Raw genomic sequence first — 12400 nt, 5'->3', positions numbered from 1 at the left:
ACTCACTTCGTAGACCAGGCTGGCCTTGAACTCAGAAATCCACCTGCCTCTGCCTCCCGAGTGCTGGGATTAAAGGCATGCGCCACCACGCCCGGCTCCACCATTGACTTTCTTACCCTAATATCCAACACAGGACACACACACACACAGTTCTTTATGTTGATTATTTGCTTATTTACTTTTTTGAGACAGGGCTTCACTATGTAGCCCAGGTTGGCCCTAAATTTCTTAATCTTTCTGTTTGTACCTCCCAGTGTGCTGGACTTATAGTTGTACACCACCAGGTGGGCTTCTTTTTATTTCTCTATTTAATGAAGTTCATGGTAGTAATTATCACATGAAAATGTGGGCAGAACATTGTGATGATGTAATAATAATGTGAAGGAAATAATTTGCATGAATAGACATTATCGTCCAGACCTTATTTTTTTTGTGTTTAGAGGGTAAACTAAATACATAAAACTTCATAATTTCCTGTATTTGCCATCTCTGAATATTCTATTGGCTGGAGTTTTTTTTTTTTTAACCTTTTGAAAAAAATAAATGAAGACTAATTTGAGTCCAGGTTGGGGTTTGAGGAAACTGTATTTCACTTTTTGTTTTGTTTTTTAAGATTTATTTATTTATTATATGTAAGTACACTGTAGCTGTCCTCGGATACTCCAGAAGAGGGCATCAGATTTCGTTACAGATGGTTGTGAGCCACCATGTGGTTGCTGGGATTTGAACTCAGGACCTTCAGAAGAGCAGTCGGCGCTCTTAACCACTGAGCCATCTTGCCAGCCCTGTATTTCATTTTTAATTACTAGTAATTCTTCATCTGTCAGATGAAGGTCAGCTGCTTATTTGCTGATTTGTAGTTGACAAACGGTTTCCATGTTAAACAGGAAAAATACTGGGTCTCTATTGGCAGAGAGACCCCAGCAGTAATCGTCTTTTCATGAATTAGACATATTGTTTTGGCTCTAGAGAGCAGTCTAGATATAATGTGGACTTTTTTGATGTCATTGTTTTCCTGCTACAGTCTGCAACGAACCAACCACACAAATATGAGAGCATTGTATTTTTTTCCTCTCTACGTAAATATATGCGGGAAATGAATGATATAACTGAAATCAAGCCCAAAAGGGATGTGGACTTTTTCATGAATTCTCAAATTCTACCAATTTTCTACTTTGAAGTTTTGCATGACTTTGGTCAAGTTCTTTGACACAACCTTTCCTTTATTCTTTCCCGACTTGTGTGAGGGTGAGGGGGATAGGGTCTTGCTGAGCAACCCACAGTCCTCCCATTTCATCTGGAAGGTAAGGTCCTGTGTGACGTTACTTTTTTTCACAGCGTGGAAAAAAGTGGAGACTGTTCCTTCCAGGAATGAGATGCTAGCCTCTGCTGGAAACTTGATTCTGTTGGGCTGAGAAGGGATGCAGTGAGGAGCAGTTCTGCTTGTTTTGTAGCCCTGGGGGAGAGAACACACTCAGAGAGTGTAGGCAGATTGGGAAGGGAGGACACAGAAAGAGAGGAAATGAATTCTTTTCATCAACTTTGGTAACTTGTCTCAGGGGTTAAGGTCAGACACAGACTGTACCAACTGGTTACAGCAGGGTCTTTGATGTTCTGTAAGGTACTATAAGTTCAAAGGTACTGTAAGTTTTGTTTTATTAATTTGATTTCAATAGTGATTTGAATTGTACACTTTGGGGGTGGGCTGGTGCAAGAGATCACTTTTGGTAGTGGATTTCTGGTTGGCACTAAGCGCTTTCTGTCTGTATAGCTATTATAAGCAGAATTGTGTCCCTGTTGAGGTAAATATTCATTCTATTTGCAGATGAGGAAAGTGAAGCTTAGGAAGACGATCACTAATCTCCCCAAGGCTACACAGCTAGTAAGTGACAGATCAAACATCTATTTGATTTTATAGTTATAAACTTTAGAACACTGTTCTCTAATAGAACATTAAGTCTATGATTCTCCATAATCGATTCTTTTTCATAATCATAGTTACTTACTTCATTAAAAAAAAAAAACCAAAAAAACCCCAAAACACCTGGGCTATAGACCTGGCTTTGAGTGCCCAATTCGATATCCACCCTCTTTTATTTTTATTTTTTTCCAAGACAGTTCTCTATGTAGCCCAGGCTGTCCTGGAAATCGCTTTGTAGACCAGGCTGGCCTTGAAGTCACAGAGATCCATCTACATCTGACTCCTGAGTGCTGGGAACAAAGGTGTGTGTCACCAGCCAGGCTCCAAATCAATACCCTAATGGTGCCCCTTAAATTTTCTTGGTTTCCATATAGTCCATTGAATGACTAGGCTGGACCACATGATCACACAGACCTTTTGACTAATGCCTGCATCTTTAACACGGTGTATCCGGTCTCTGAGGATACATTGTTTAGTCACCTAACTATAATATTAACTGAAGCAAATATATGTTTACTAGGGATATATGAGTCACCCTTAATGTGTTGATTGCATAGGTCATAATTGCAACCATTTACTGCGTTTCTTGTATACCAGGAAATCTACTGGGTGCTCTTTACACTGACGACCGCACTAGCTCCCCATAAGTTTATAAGGTAGATTTAAATAGTAGAGTCATTCAAGGTCAAGTCTGTAAGTAGTGAAGCAACTCAGAATGCTAGCACGGTGTGTGTTGACAACAAAGCCCTTATATGTTTAATGAAACAGTAATGAAGTTGTATTCTTTGCTTTCGTTGAGACAGAATCTCACTATGAAGCTGAGGGTAATGTCTAAATAGCCATTCCCCTGTGTCTGCCTCCCAAGTGACAAATGCCTTTCCTACTTTGTTTTCGGCCTTGGGATCGAGGCCACGGTTAATTCAAACGCGTTCCCCCCCTCCCCCCATTGTGATACATTATGGTTCTTTGATTTTACTGTTCACTTCCATTCCGCTTATTATTGATGAATGGGAGATTACAGTATTCGTGTCAAGCGCCGTCCTGAATCTAAACAATCAGCCAACTGCCGCCAAATGACCCGGGCTTTGTGCCTCTGCGGTGCTCCATGGGTGTCCTTCCGCTACAGCCTGCCTTTCCGAGAATCCGCGTTCTGGCCAGAAAAACTACATTTCCCAGAGGCCCCCGCGACAGAGAGCGCGGGCTCCGCCAACCCTTCCTTCACCCATCCCCCCCACATTGTCGCAGCGTGATGACGCAGACGCGTCGGTCGCCGAGGAGTGACGGTGTTCTGGCTCGCGACCGCGGCGGCCGCCTCAACAGCGGTAATAGGCGCAAGAGCGGCGGCGGCGACGACTGCAGGAACGACCACGGCGGCGGCGGCGGCGGCGGCGGCGGCAGGGCGGGCGCAGCGCGCACAGGGGGAGGAGTTGGCGGGCGGCGCCGGCGGCCTGGACTGCGGCAGCGACGGCCAGGGCGGCTGAAGAGGAGCTTCCAGCAGCGGGCGGTCGAGCTAGGCCTCAGCGGCGCCCGGAGCTGCTCGCGCCGGCCTCGGCGGGAGATCTCCATAGAGACGGTGACAAACACAGACGCGGGGGTCCTCACGCGGCCGGCGCTCCTCAGCCACCTCGGGGCCCTCAGCCGCCGCCACCGCCTTCCTCGCCGCCGCGCGCACTCTCAGTTCCCGCTCGCTCCCTCGCGGTTCTCGCTGTGTCTGTGTGTCGCCTAGGGCCGGGCGGGGGAGGCCCTCAGGCCGCCGCCTCTGCCTCTCCCGCCCGGGAGCGGTAGTGGGAGGCCGCCCAGGCTCCGCCATGGCCTCGGGAGCCGGAGGCATAGGAGGGGGCGGCGGCGGCGGCGGCAAGATCCGGACTCGTCGTTGCCACCAGGGGCCGGTGAAGCCTTACCAACAGGGGCGACCCCAACACCAGGTACGGGACCCGCACGCCGTGGCGACTGGGCGGCTCCGGGCGGTCGCTCTGGGGGGCGGTGCGAGGACCCGGCGGCCCCACGTGGAGGGGACCAGAGGGCCTGAGGCTGGACCGGGGTGGCGACGGGAAGTGGGTAGAGCCTGGCCGGGCCTGGCGGCAGACACGTGGGATGCGAGCGGCCTCTCCCAGCCCTCCCGCCCAAGGGCTTTCCCTGGCGGGCACAGGGCGGGAAAAGAAATCCCAGGCTTCGGATACTCGGGCTTCTTCTTCTTCTTCTTCTTTTTTTTTTTTTTTTGGCGGGTTTTGGGGGTTTAATGGTATTCCTCACGACCTCGCGAAGGGAACAAGGGAAAGATGTGGCAACAGGCCCGTCCGCTGGCAGGCTTTTTCTTTCTGGTGTTCCCGGGTTCAGGGTGCGCGGGGAGATTAATCTGCCACCGCGGCCCGGAGAGACTTGGGGAGGGGGCGCTGTTACCCATTATCGTGGAATAATTTCGATTTTTAGACGCGTTAAATCATTAATGGTAGTCTGGTCCCCTCGTCTGTCTGCATGGCCTTTCCAGATCGGAACACATTGGTTTAGCTTCTCATCCTTTCCTCTCTTAACTGAGTTATAGTTATGTGGCACTGAGGCGTTTTGAAAGTCCCTCGCCGCTCTTACGTCTGGTCTCTGATGCGCGATTCTTCCCTCTCTTCTCTCCACCCCGCTCTGTATACTGAAGACCAGAATCATCTACTCTCTACAGTTGACCAGTTCTTCAGCTCTGATCTCATACACCAAATATTTTTAATACTGGGCGTTTTCTAGAAGTTTAAGGTATTTCGGGCTCACCAGGGGTGTTAGTTAAGCCACCGTATGCCTTCTTTGGGTGTTTATAAAAAAGTCGATTCTTGTTGTAAACGAGATATTTGGTTCAGAGAACACTTCCAGTTATTAAAAATTGTGAGAATTAAAACGTCAAAACTCACTTTAACGAAGCCACTTTTTAAAAGTAGGAAGTGTATATTTTAAGCTTATTGAAGAAGGGCTAATATATAACTTGTTGCATACTCTTAAATGTAGACTTTTTGTTTATTCTGGCTAGTGCTAAAATTGAATACTTGTTGGTAATATTAAATTATATCACTTTTGAGATTTTAAAAATAAAGATAGGGAAAGTTTTGAATAGAAACAGCTGTGTTTTATGTACTAAAGTTATTTGTCATTGCTTGGAAGCCTTGCCATATTACCATTTTCCCTGAATGCTGAGGAGCCCGGGGTCTTCGGAAGCAGACTTTAAGATTAAAATCAGGTCACAAGCCTGGCCATTTTACTTTACCTAATACTGTACAGTGGGCATTAAGACAAACATATTCTTATACTAAGAGTAATGAACCACCTCAGAATGCTTGAAAACAATTTGAGCAGAGAAATGGATGGCTTGGATAGAGTTTAGAAAGAAGCCATTATTATGTATGATATTATGATAGAATTTAGAAAGAAGCCAAAGTTATGATCACAGCTTATTTTAAAATGTATTTAGGTTAAAAAAAAAAAAAACAAATTTGAGAGAGAAGTGCTGTCAACTAAAACCAAACATGTTTTAGAGCTGATACAGATTTCAAGCTGTATGGTTTTAGAGCTCAGTAGTTATAAGACATGTTAGCTTCTTGACTCAGTCATTTAATTTAAAATGTAAATACATCTTAATTTGAACTGGAATTAAAGATAACTCTTTCTTGATTAGCAGATTTAATTTTGGCAGAATTGACCAAAGAAAAAAGTGTTTAGGCTTATATAAAAGTATGCAGCTCAGTTTTTGTTTCTAAAGTAACTAACTAGTTTTACCTCGGACTTAGTGGATGTCATTGTCCTCTACTACCAGAGCTTCTCAACTGGTTGTTTTGCAGCAGCTGCTGAGTCATCATCTTGGATATATCAAGGAACTTCATGACATGGCATGTTTCATACTAATGCTTGATAAGTGTCCATGGCCTCTTGGCAGAATGAAGTCTTTGGTTGTGTGGTAGAAGGTTAGACTAAGAGTAAGCAGGCTGGTGCTTATTGGTGAATGCAGGACAGCAAATGTCAGGCCAAGGAGCTAGCTACTGCAGTCACCCAGTACCTGTGACTCCTGTATCATGTTCAGTTGATTTCTGATTTCCTGTTTTGACTTCTGGTTTAGGTCTTCTGGGAAATGTTTAAACCTTAGCATTTTTCTTTTTTTTTTTTTCCATTTTTTATTAGGTATTTAGCTCATTTACATTTCCAATGCTATACCAAAAGTCCCCCATACCCATCCCCCCCACTCCCCCTTTTTGGCCCTGGCATTCCCCTGTACTGGGGCATATAAAGTTTGCAAGTCCAATGGGCCTCTCTTTCAAGTGATGGCCTATTAGGCCATCTTTTGATACATATGCAGCTAGAGACAAGAGCTCCGGGGTACTGGTTAGTTCATATTGTTGTTCCACCTATAGGGTTGCAGTTCCCTTTAGTTCCTTGGGTGCTTTCTCTAGCTTCCTTAGCATTTTTCTACTTTTAACTTTTCTTTCTTTTTCTTTTTTTTTTAAGCCACCTTGCTTGAAGTTGTGGAGCTAGAAAGATATTGTCTTGATCAACCAGATAAAGGTCAAGCAGTTACAAGTAGACATAGTTGGGCAAAGAGGTAACCTGAAATCACAGCTGCTAAGGGGCTGAGGCCAGGGGATTCGGAATTTGAAGCCAGTCTGGGCTTCATAGTGACACTAGGCTAGTCTGAACTGTAGAGTGAGGCTGTCTCAAGAAGTGTAGAAGCAAATGAACAATGCAGGATGGTTATTTTCACCATTAACCAACTACTCAACTACTTTCTACTTTTTTTTTTTTTTTTGGACAGGGTCCTGGGTAGCCCAGGCTGGCCTTAAACCAGAGACCATCCTGCTTAAATCTATTGATAACTAACCCAGGTACTTTTTAAAATTGATTATTTTTCTAAAGAACAGGAGAAAACTCCTGTTGAGTCTCCTTTCCCATTTTCATTGTGTGTAGCAAGGCCTGGAGGGTAAGCTGGTCGCAATTCCTAATACACTTGATCTCATGAGCAGAACTTCTGGAAGAATCTGTTGCCACCTCCTGGTGAGACAGAACCATTTGCTTTTTTCCCCTCCCCTCTTTTGGTGCTAAAAGACTTTCTGGCTTGGAGCTAAGGGAATCTGCCTTTCATCCTTACAGAAACAGGCTGGCTGATAGATAGCCTGAACATCCTGGTTAGGTCACTCACTACATTCAATTGTTTAAAAAGCTGAGGTAGAGGAGGGGTTCTCCTTTCATCAATATTTTAGATGTTGATGAATCCTTTTTATAAAGAAACAAAGCTATTTTGAGGCTCTGTGGTTGTAGTTTTTTTTTTTTTTTTTAAAGAATCTTTGGCAAATGTTAAAATCATTTTTCCCTTTAAGACCAGGTCAAAGGCCCACAGTCAACTGAGTTTGTAGAACTGGGTTTATGTGATAGGATACTTTTTTAATTTTGGTACTTTGTGATTTTTTTTTTGACACCAATAAGTGTGTCTTTTGTAACATTTGATGTCTAAAGAGTATTCTCAGCTTTGAAAAGAGTAATATTTCTCTATTTTATTCATTCCAGATACTAAAGTTTTATTCTTTATATCTCAGATGCTTATAGAAATAATTGCTTTAAAAATATTCTGATGAAATTAGAATAAGTTTGAATCCCTGTTCTGCCTGAAGAGTTGAATGATGAAACATTATGCTTAATTTTGTCATCTATAAATGGAAGATTACCAAGAGTTAAATGACATAAAAATGTCTCAGATGGTATAGAACTCACATGAAGTTATGATTAAATAGAGCCTTGACTTTAACATTTTTTAAGTGGTCTATGCATTTTGCTGTCTTTTAGAATTAGCGGTATTTTTTCTTCCTCTGGTTACTTTTCCAAAATTCAAAATTTCAAAATTCTTTTCCAAAATCATACTAAACTTAAGGCTTTTTTGGTTTTTTGAGACAGGGTTTCTCTGTGTAGCCCTGGCTGTCTTAGAACTCACTCTGTAGACCAGGCTGGCCTTGAAGTTAGAAATTCACCTGCCTCTGCCTCCCAAGTGCTGGGTTTAAAGATGTGTGCCTGCCAGTCTTTGTTTATTTACCAAGTGAAAGTCAAACTAAAGTGATCTAAACTATTGATTGATGGATAGGGGATTCCTCCCTTTCCCTACCTTGTTAAACAGTTGAATGTGGTCACTGACTTAAGTGAGGAAGGATAGGCTATGAGTCATCCTGTTTTCTAAGTAGATAGATTACCTTAGTCCCAAACTAGAAAACCTAGGACCAAAACTTTATCACAAAATTTGATAAAAGTCTAGCTTTATCACAACTTTTTAAAGAACTTTGTCTTTTTCTTGAGAAGTACCAGTCACATAGGTATGTAGGTAGAAAGTTCCGGCTTGACTGATGAATAGAAAGTGGATTCTTTTTGTATATCTATCTATCTATCTATCTATCTATCTATCTATCTATCTATCTATCTATCTATCTATCTATCTTGAGGTGAGAGATAAAGCTTATCTTACCACTTAGCACTTTTCCTTACCAGTTTTTTTTTTTTTTTAAGATTTATTTATTATATCTTTTAAGTTTGCTGTAGCTGTCTTCAGATGCACTAGAAGAGGGCTTCGGATCCCATTACAGATGGTTGTGAGCCACCATGTGGTTGCTGGGATTTGAACTTAGGACCTTTGGAAGAGCAGTCAGTGCTCTTAACCGCCGCTGAGTCATTTCTCCAGCCCCCTTACCATGTTTTTAATATGACACCAAAAAAGCTTCATTTATGTCTCCATTTCCTGGAAAGTCCTAATGATACAAGTGTCTAGCTTGAAGTAAAATGAAGTGTTGGGTCAGATGCCACTAAAGATAGCCATCTTATTATGTGCAGGATATTGAGAACATTGCAATAATTCTGTATTTTCAACTTTTATATTTCTGATATAGAGCTTCCTTTAATATGTCTGGCCTTGGTCTGGTTCTGTCTGTGGTCAAAAAGCAAGAAAGTATATTTGCGGTCTTGATGTCAGACACAATTCATTATCAGAAAAAGGGTAATAGAACACCTTTCTCAACTATAAATATTTCTACTTATTTGATTGTACTTTATCTTTTTCATAGTGTGGCTTGAGAAATTCTTAGTCTCAGTATTAAAATGTGAGATATGAGATAGCTCTTATGGGAGTTTTAACTGCTATCGACTTAATGGGTTGTGCTTCTTGTTACATTTTAAGTTTTTTTAAAAATTATTTTCAAAAGGCTTGCTTTTACTATCTTCTTACATATGAGTCTGTGTGTGCGCGCACATTTGTGTGCTGGTACCTGTGAAGGCCCAAAGAGGGTATCAGCCTCTGGAGCTAGAGTTATAGGCAGTTGTGAGCACCCTGACAGACTGCTGGAAACTGAACTTGAGACTTCTGAAAAACAGCAAGTACTCTTATTAAACACTGAGCCATTTCTCCAGGCCCTTATTTTTACTTTTGAGGCAGGGTCTTCCTATAGTCTAGTCTGGCTTGAACTCACTATATAGCCCAAGCTGGTTTGATCTTTAGATCTTTCTACCTCAGCCTCTTGAGTGCTGGGAGTGCTAGATTTAACAAGCATATGAATGTTACTGCCCAGCCAGTGTTGTAAGTTTTGAAGGGGGTGAAAATAGGCTACTTGGGAATATTTAATTCTTTAGCCAGAAGAATATTTTTAAGTGACTGGAGAACTTGGACTGGGCAGATCGGGTAAGTTTAACAGTTTATAAAATATGGCAGTGCCTGAGATTTGTAGCTTAATTTCAGATTATCAAAATTTGACTTAGTATAAATGTCTTTATAATACTTAATTTCTTCCCACATGAAATAACCCAGTATTGATGTTACAGTGAGGCAGCTTTAAAAATGACTGAAAAAAACTTTGGTGGGGGTGGGGTGGATCTAGTGACTGCACAGATACTAAATGAGTTAGGAGGATGAAGGGGGCCTTGAGGAAAACTCAGGTCAGAATGAGGTATTAATGTAATATAGGGGTCTGAAAGGACTAGTGGAAATCGAAATGGAGTATTTTGGAAGAGTAAGGCTTGGTAAACTGGTGCTGGACTTAGTTTGTTGTCGTGGTCACAGAGCCAGTGAAGTTATGAAAGATTGTAGTATTGAATGCTATTTTATGAGGACAATGTGAATGGAGTTGAGTGAACTTAAGTAGAATGGAGTAGAGACCTGGAGAAGAGACTTGTGTGTGAAGCATCAGGACTGAGGAGTGGTCAAATTGAGAAGTCGCCTTCTGGTGAAAAGAAAGTGACTATAGGCTAAATCGTTCTCTCCTCCACCCCCAGAGTCTCTTGTGAACTAAGCTTAAATAAAATATGAGTACTGTGTTCAAAACTGCTGTGACTTGTATATGGTTTTGGGCACTTAATTATTTTTACTATCTTTTGCCAAATGAAGAAACTAATCCTTAAGGCAAGAACATCAGTGGATTTATAGCTTAAATCTGAGGATTTTCTTCTTTCAGCTTCAATTTAACTTCATTATTTTTAATTTCTTAGTGTAGCCTTTGCTTATAGTGCCACAGATAAAATCAGTTCTATTTTTTAATGCACTATGAATTTTGCATAGGGGACTTTTGCTTTTTATGTAGTTGGCTTTGTCATCACTGTAGAGGGTGTTTCTGTTTACTCTGCTGTAAGATGGTTTTTCACCTCTTTGAGGGGAAGAAATATACAGAACAGTAGAAGTTGTTAAAATGGATATAAAATTGGAAGTCTTAAATCCAGTAAATACTTATGTGTTTTTATTGGATTTATTTGGATTTTTATTGGATTTATTTTATTGATTTTATTTGCCATTTTAGAGTTTTTTTTTTTTTTAATTAAATTTTAAAACATTGTCAGATTGTATCCTCCTTTCTAGGGAAACTCTTCAGTGAAAACCTGGAGAACTTCCTCTTTTCCTAGCTCTCTTCTTGAGGGTCTTCTGTAGCTTAGGCTGGCCTCTTAATTCTCGCCTTCATTCTCCATGTAGTCATTCTCTATGTACCATGTGTGTAGTGTGCCCTTGGAGGCCACCTCTTGGAAGCAAGAGCACCACTCCATACACAGAAGGGAGTGATTGCCCTAGGCTGGAAGTTTCAGAGATGTTCTGAAGGAAAACTTTCATTCTTATTTAGTGTAGAAGTTGATTTGGTTAAGTAGGAGTTGCATGAAGTCTTTGTTCTGTGTTTTCTCTCTCTTTTCTTCTCTTTCTTTTCCTTTCTTTCTTTCTTTCTTTCTTTCTTTCTTTCTTTCTTTCTTGTAATTTAACTTTTTTTTTTTTTTTTTAAATTCTAAAGTGTCTTTACTCTGTAGCCTTTCCTGTCCTTCAACTGTGGCCCTTCCTCTTCCATCCTTATTCGAGGACTACTGGTGTGCACCACCGTGTCCACCTTGTAAAGCATTTTTTTTTTTTTTTTTTTTTGGTTTTTCAAGACAGGCTTTCTCTGTATAGCCCTGGCTGTCCTGGAACTCACTTTGTAGACCAGGCTGGCCTAGAACTCAGAAATCCACTTGCCTCTGCCTCCTGAGTGCTGGGATTAAAGGTGTGCACCACCATGCCCGATGTAAAGCATTCTTCCATCAAGATTGATCCATTTCTATGAAGACCCGAAGAACTCTTTTTGGCACGGAGCCTTCTTCCTGCACAAGAATATTTTCTCTTTTCTCGTTCCTTTCATCCCTCTCCCACTTCTCTCAGGTCTCAGGGAGCCCAGGCTGGAGTCTAGCTCTTGATCTTTAACTCAGCTTTTCATTAGGAGCTGTCAGTTGATGTGTAAGTTTTTGAAATATGTATGATTTTATTCATATACTATAGGAGGGGCTTTTCCTGAAATGTACCTTGGTTTGTGTACCATTTTTGTTGTTGTTGTTCTTTGTTTTTTCAAGACAGGGTTTCTCTTTGTAACCCTGGCTGTCCTGGAACTTGATCTGTAGACCAGACTGGCCTGGAGCTCACAGAGATTGGCTTGCCTCTGCCACTCAACTGATGGGATTAAAGATGTGCTCTGCCACCACCACCTCAGCCACCACTTCCACATCCACTGCCTGGCTCTAAAAATGTATCTTAATTTCCTGTGATGTATCTGAGTTGCTAATCCTTTCAAATCGAGTGGTTTTCTAACTTGATCATGTATCAGTCACTTGGGAGGAAGAGGAGGGATTAAACCAGCCCTACCTTGAAAGTTCATGCTTAGTATTGTGGAGGACTTGAGGCCTTTGCTCATCCTGTAACTAAAGTTAGAACATGTTAGACCAGAGTTTATTTTTTTCTTCATGACTTTCAGTCATTCAACCTAAGATTAATGTTTGGTTGCTGAAATTTAAGGATGTAAGTTTTAATGGCTACAGGTCGGTTCGCATTATACCCTTCTCTTTTATTCTTTGAGCTGTCATTCATTGTGAGTATTGTTGTGCTGAGGCTAGATACGATGGTTAAGCTTCCCTTCCCCCATGTGTGTGTGGGGGTGTTGTGTTGGGTTGTATTGTGGTTTTCGAGGCAGGGTTTCCTATGTGGAG

At 41.8% G+C, this 12400-nt stretch overlaps 1 protein-coding gene across 3 annotated transcripts in view; it reads left to right on the top strand.

Annotated features, from left to right (window-relative positions):
* Nup153 (nucleoporin 153) overlaps positions 1–12400 on the top strand; it is a 63837-nt gene that overhangs the window by 5951 nt on the left and 45486 nt on the right. For 2 of the 3 annotated variants that reach the window (XM_021180146.2, XM_021180144.2), the window contains exon 1: positions 3350–3846. In XM_021180146.2, coding sequence (XP_021035805.1) covers positions 3730–3846 — 117 coding nt within the window. In that variant the 5' untranslated portion in view covers positions 3350–3729. Of the gene's footprint in view, positions 1–1825; positions 1883–3349; positions 3847–12400 lie in introns of those variants that run through there. The other variant, XM_021180145.2, reaches the window with a different exon arrangement.

This window comes from Mus caroli, chromosome 13 (assembly GCF_900094665.2).
Source record: "Mus caroli chromosome 13, CAROLI_EIJ_v1.1, whole genome shotgun sequence".
Lineage (NCBI taxonomy): Eukaryota > Metazoa > Chordata > Mammalia > Rodentia > Muridae > Mus > Mus caroli.
This window is presented reverse-complemented; position numbering and strand designations above follow the sequence as displayed.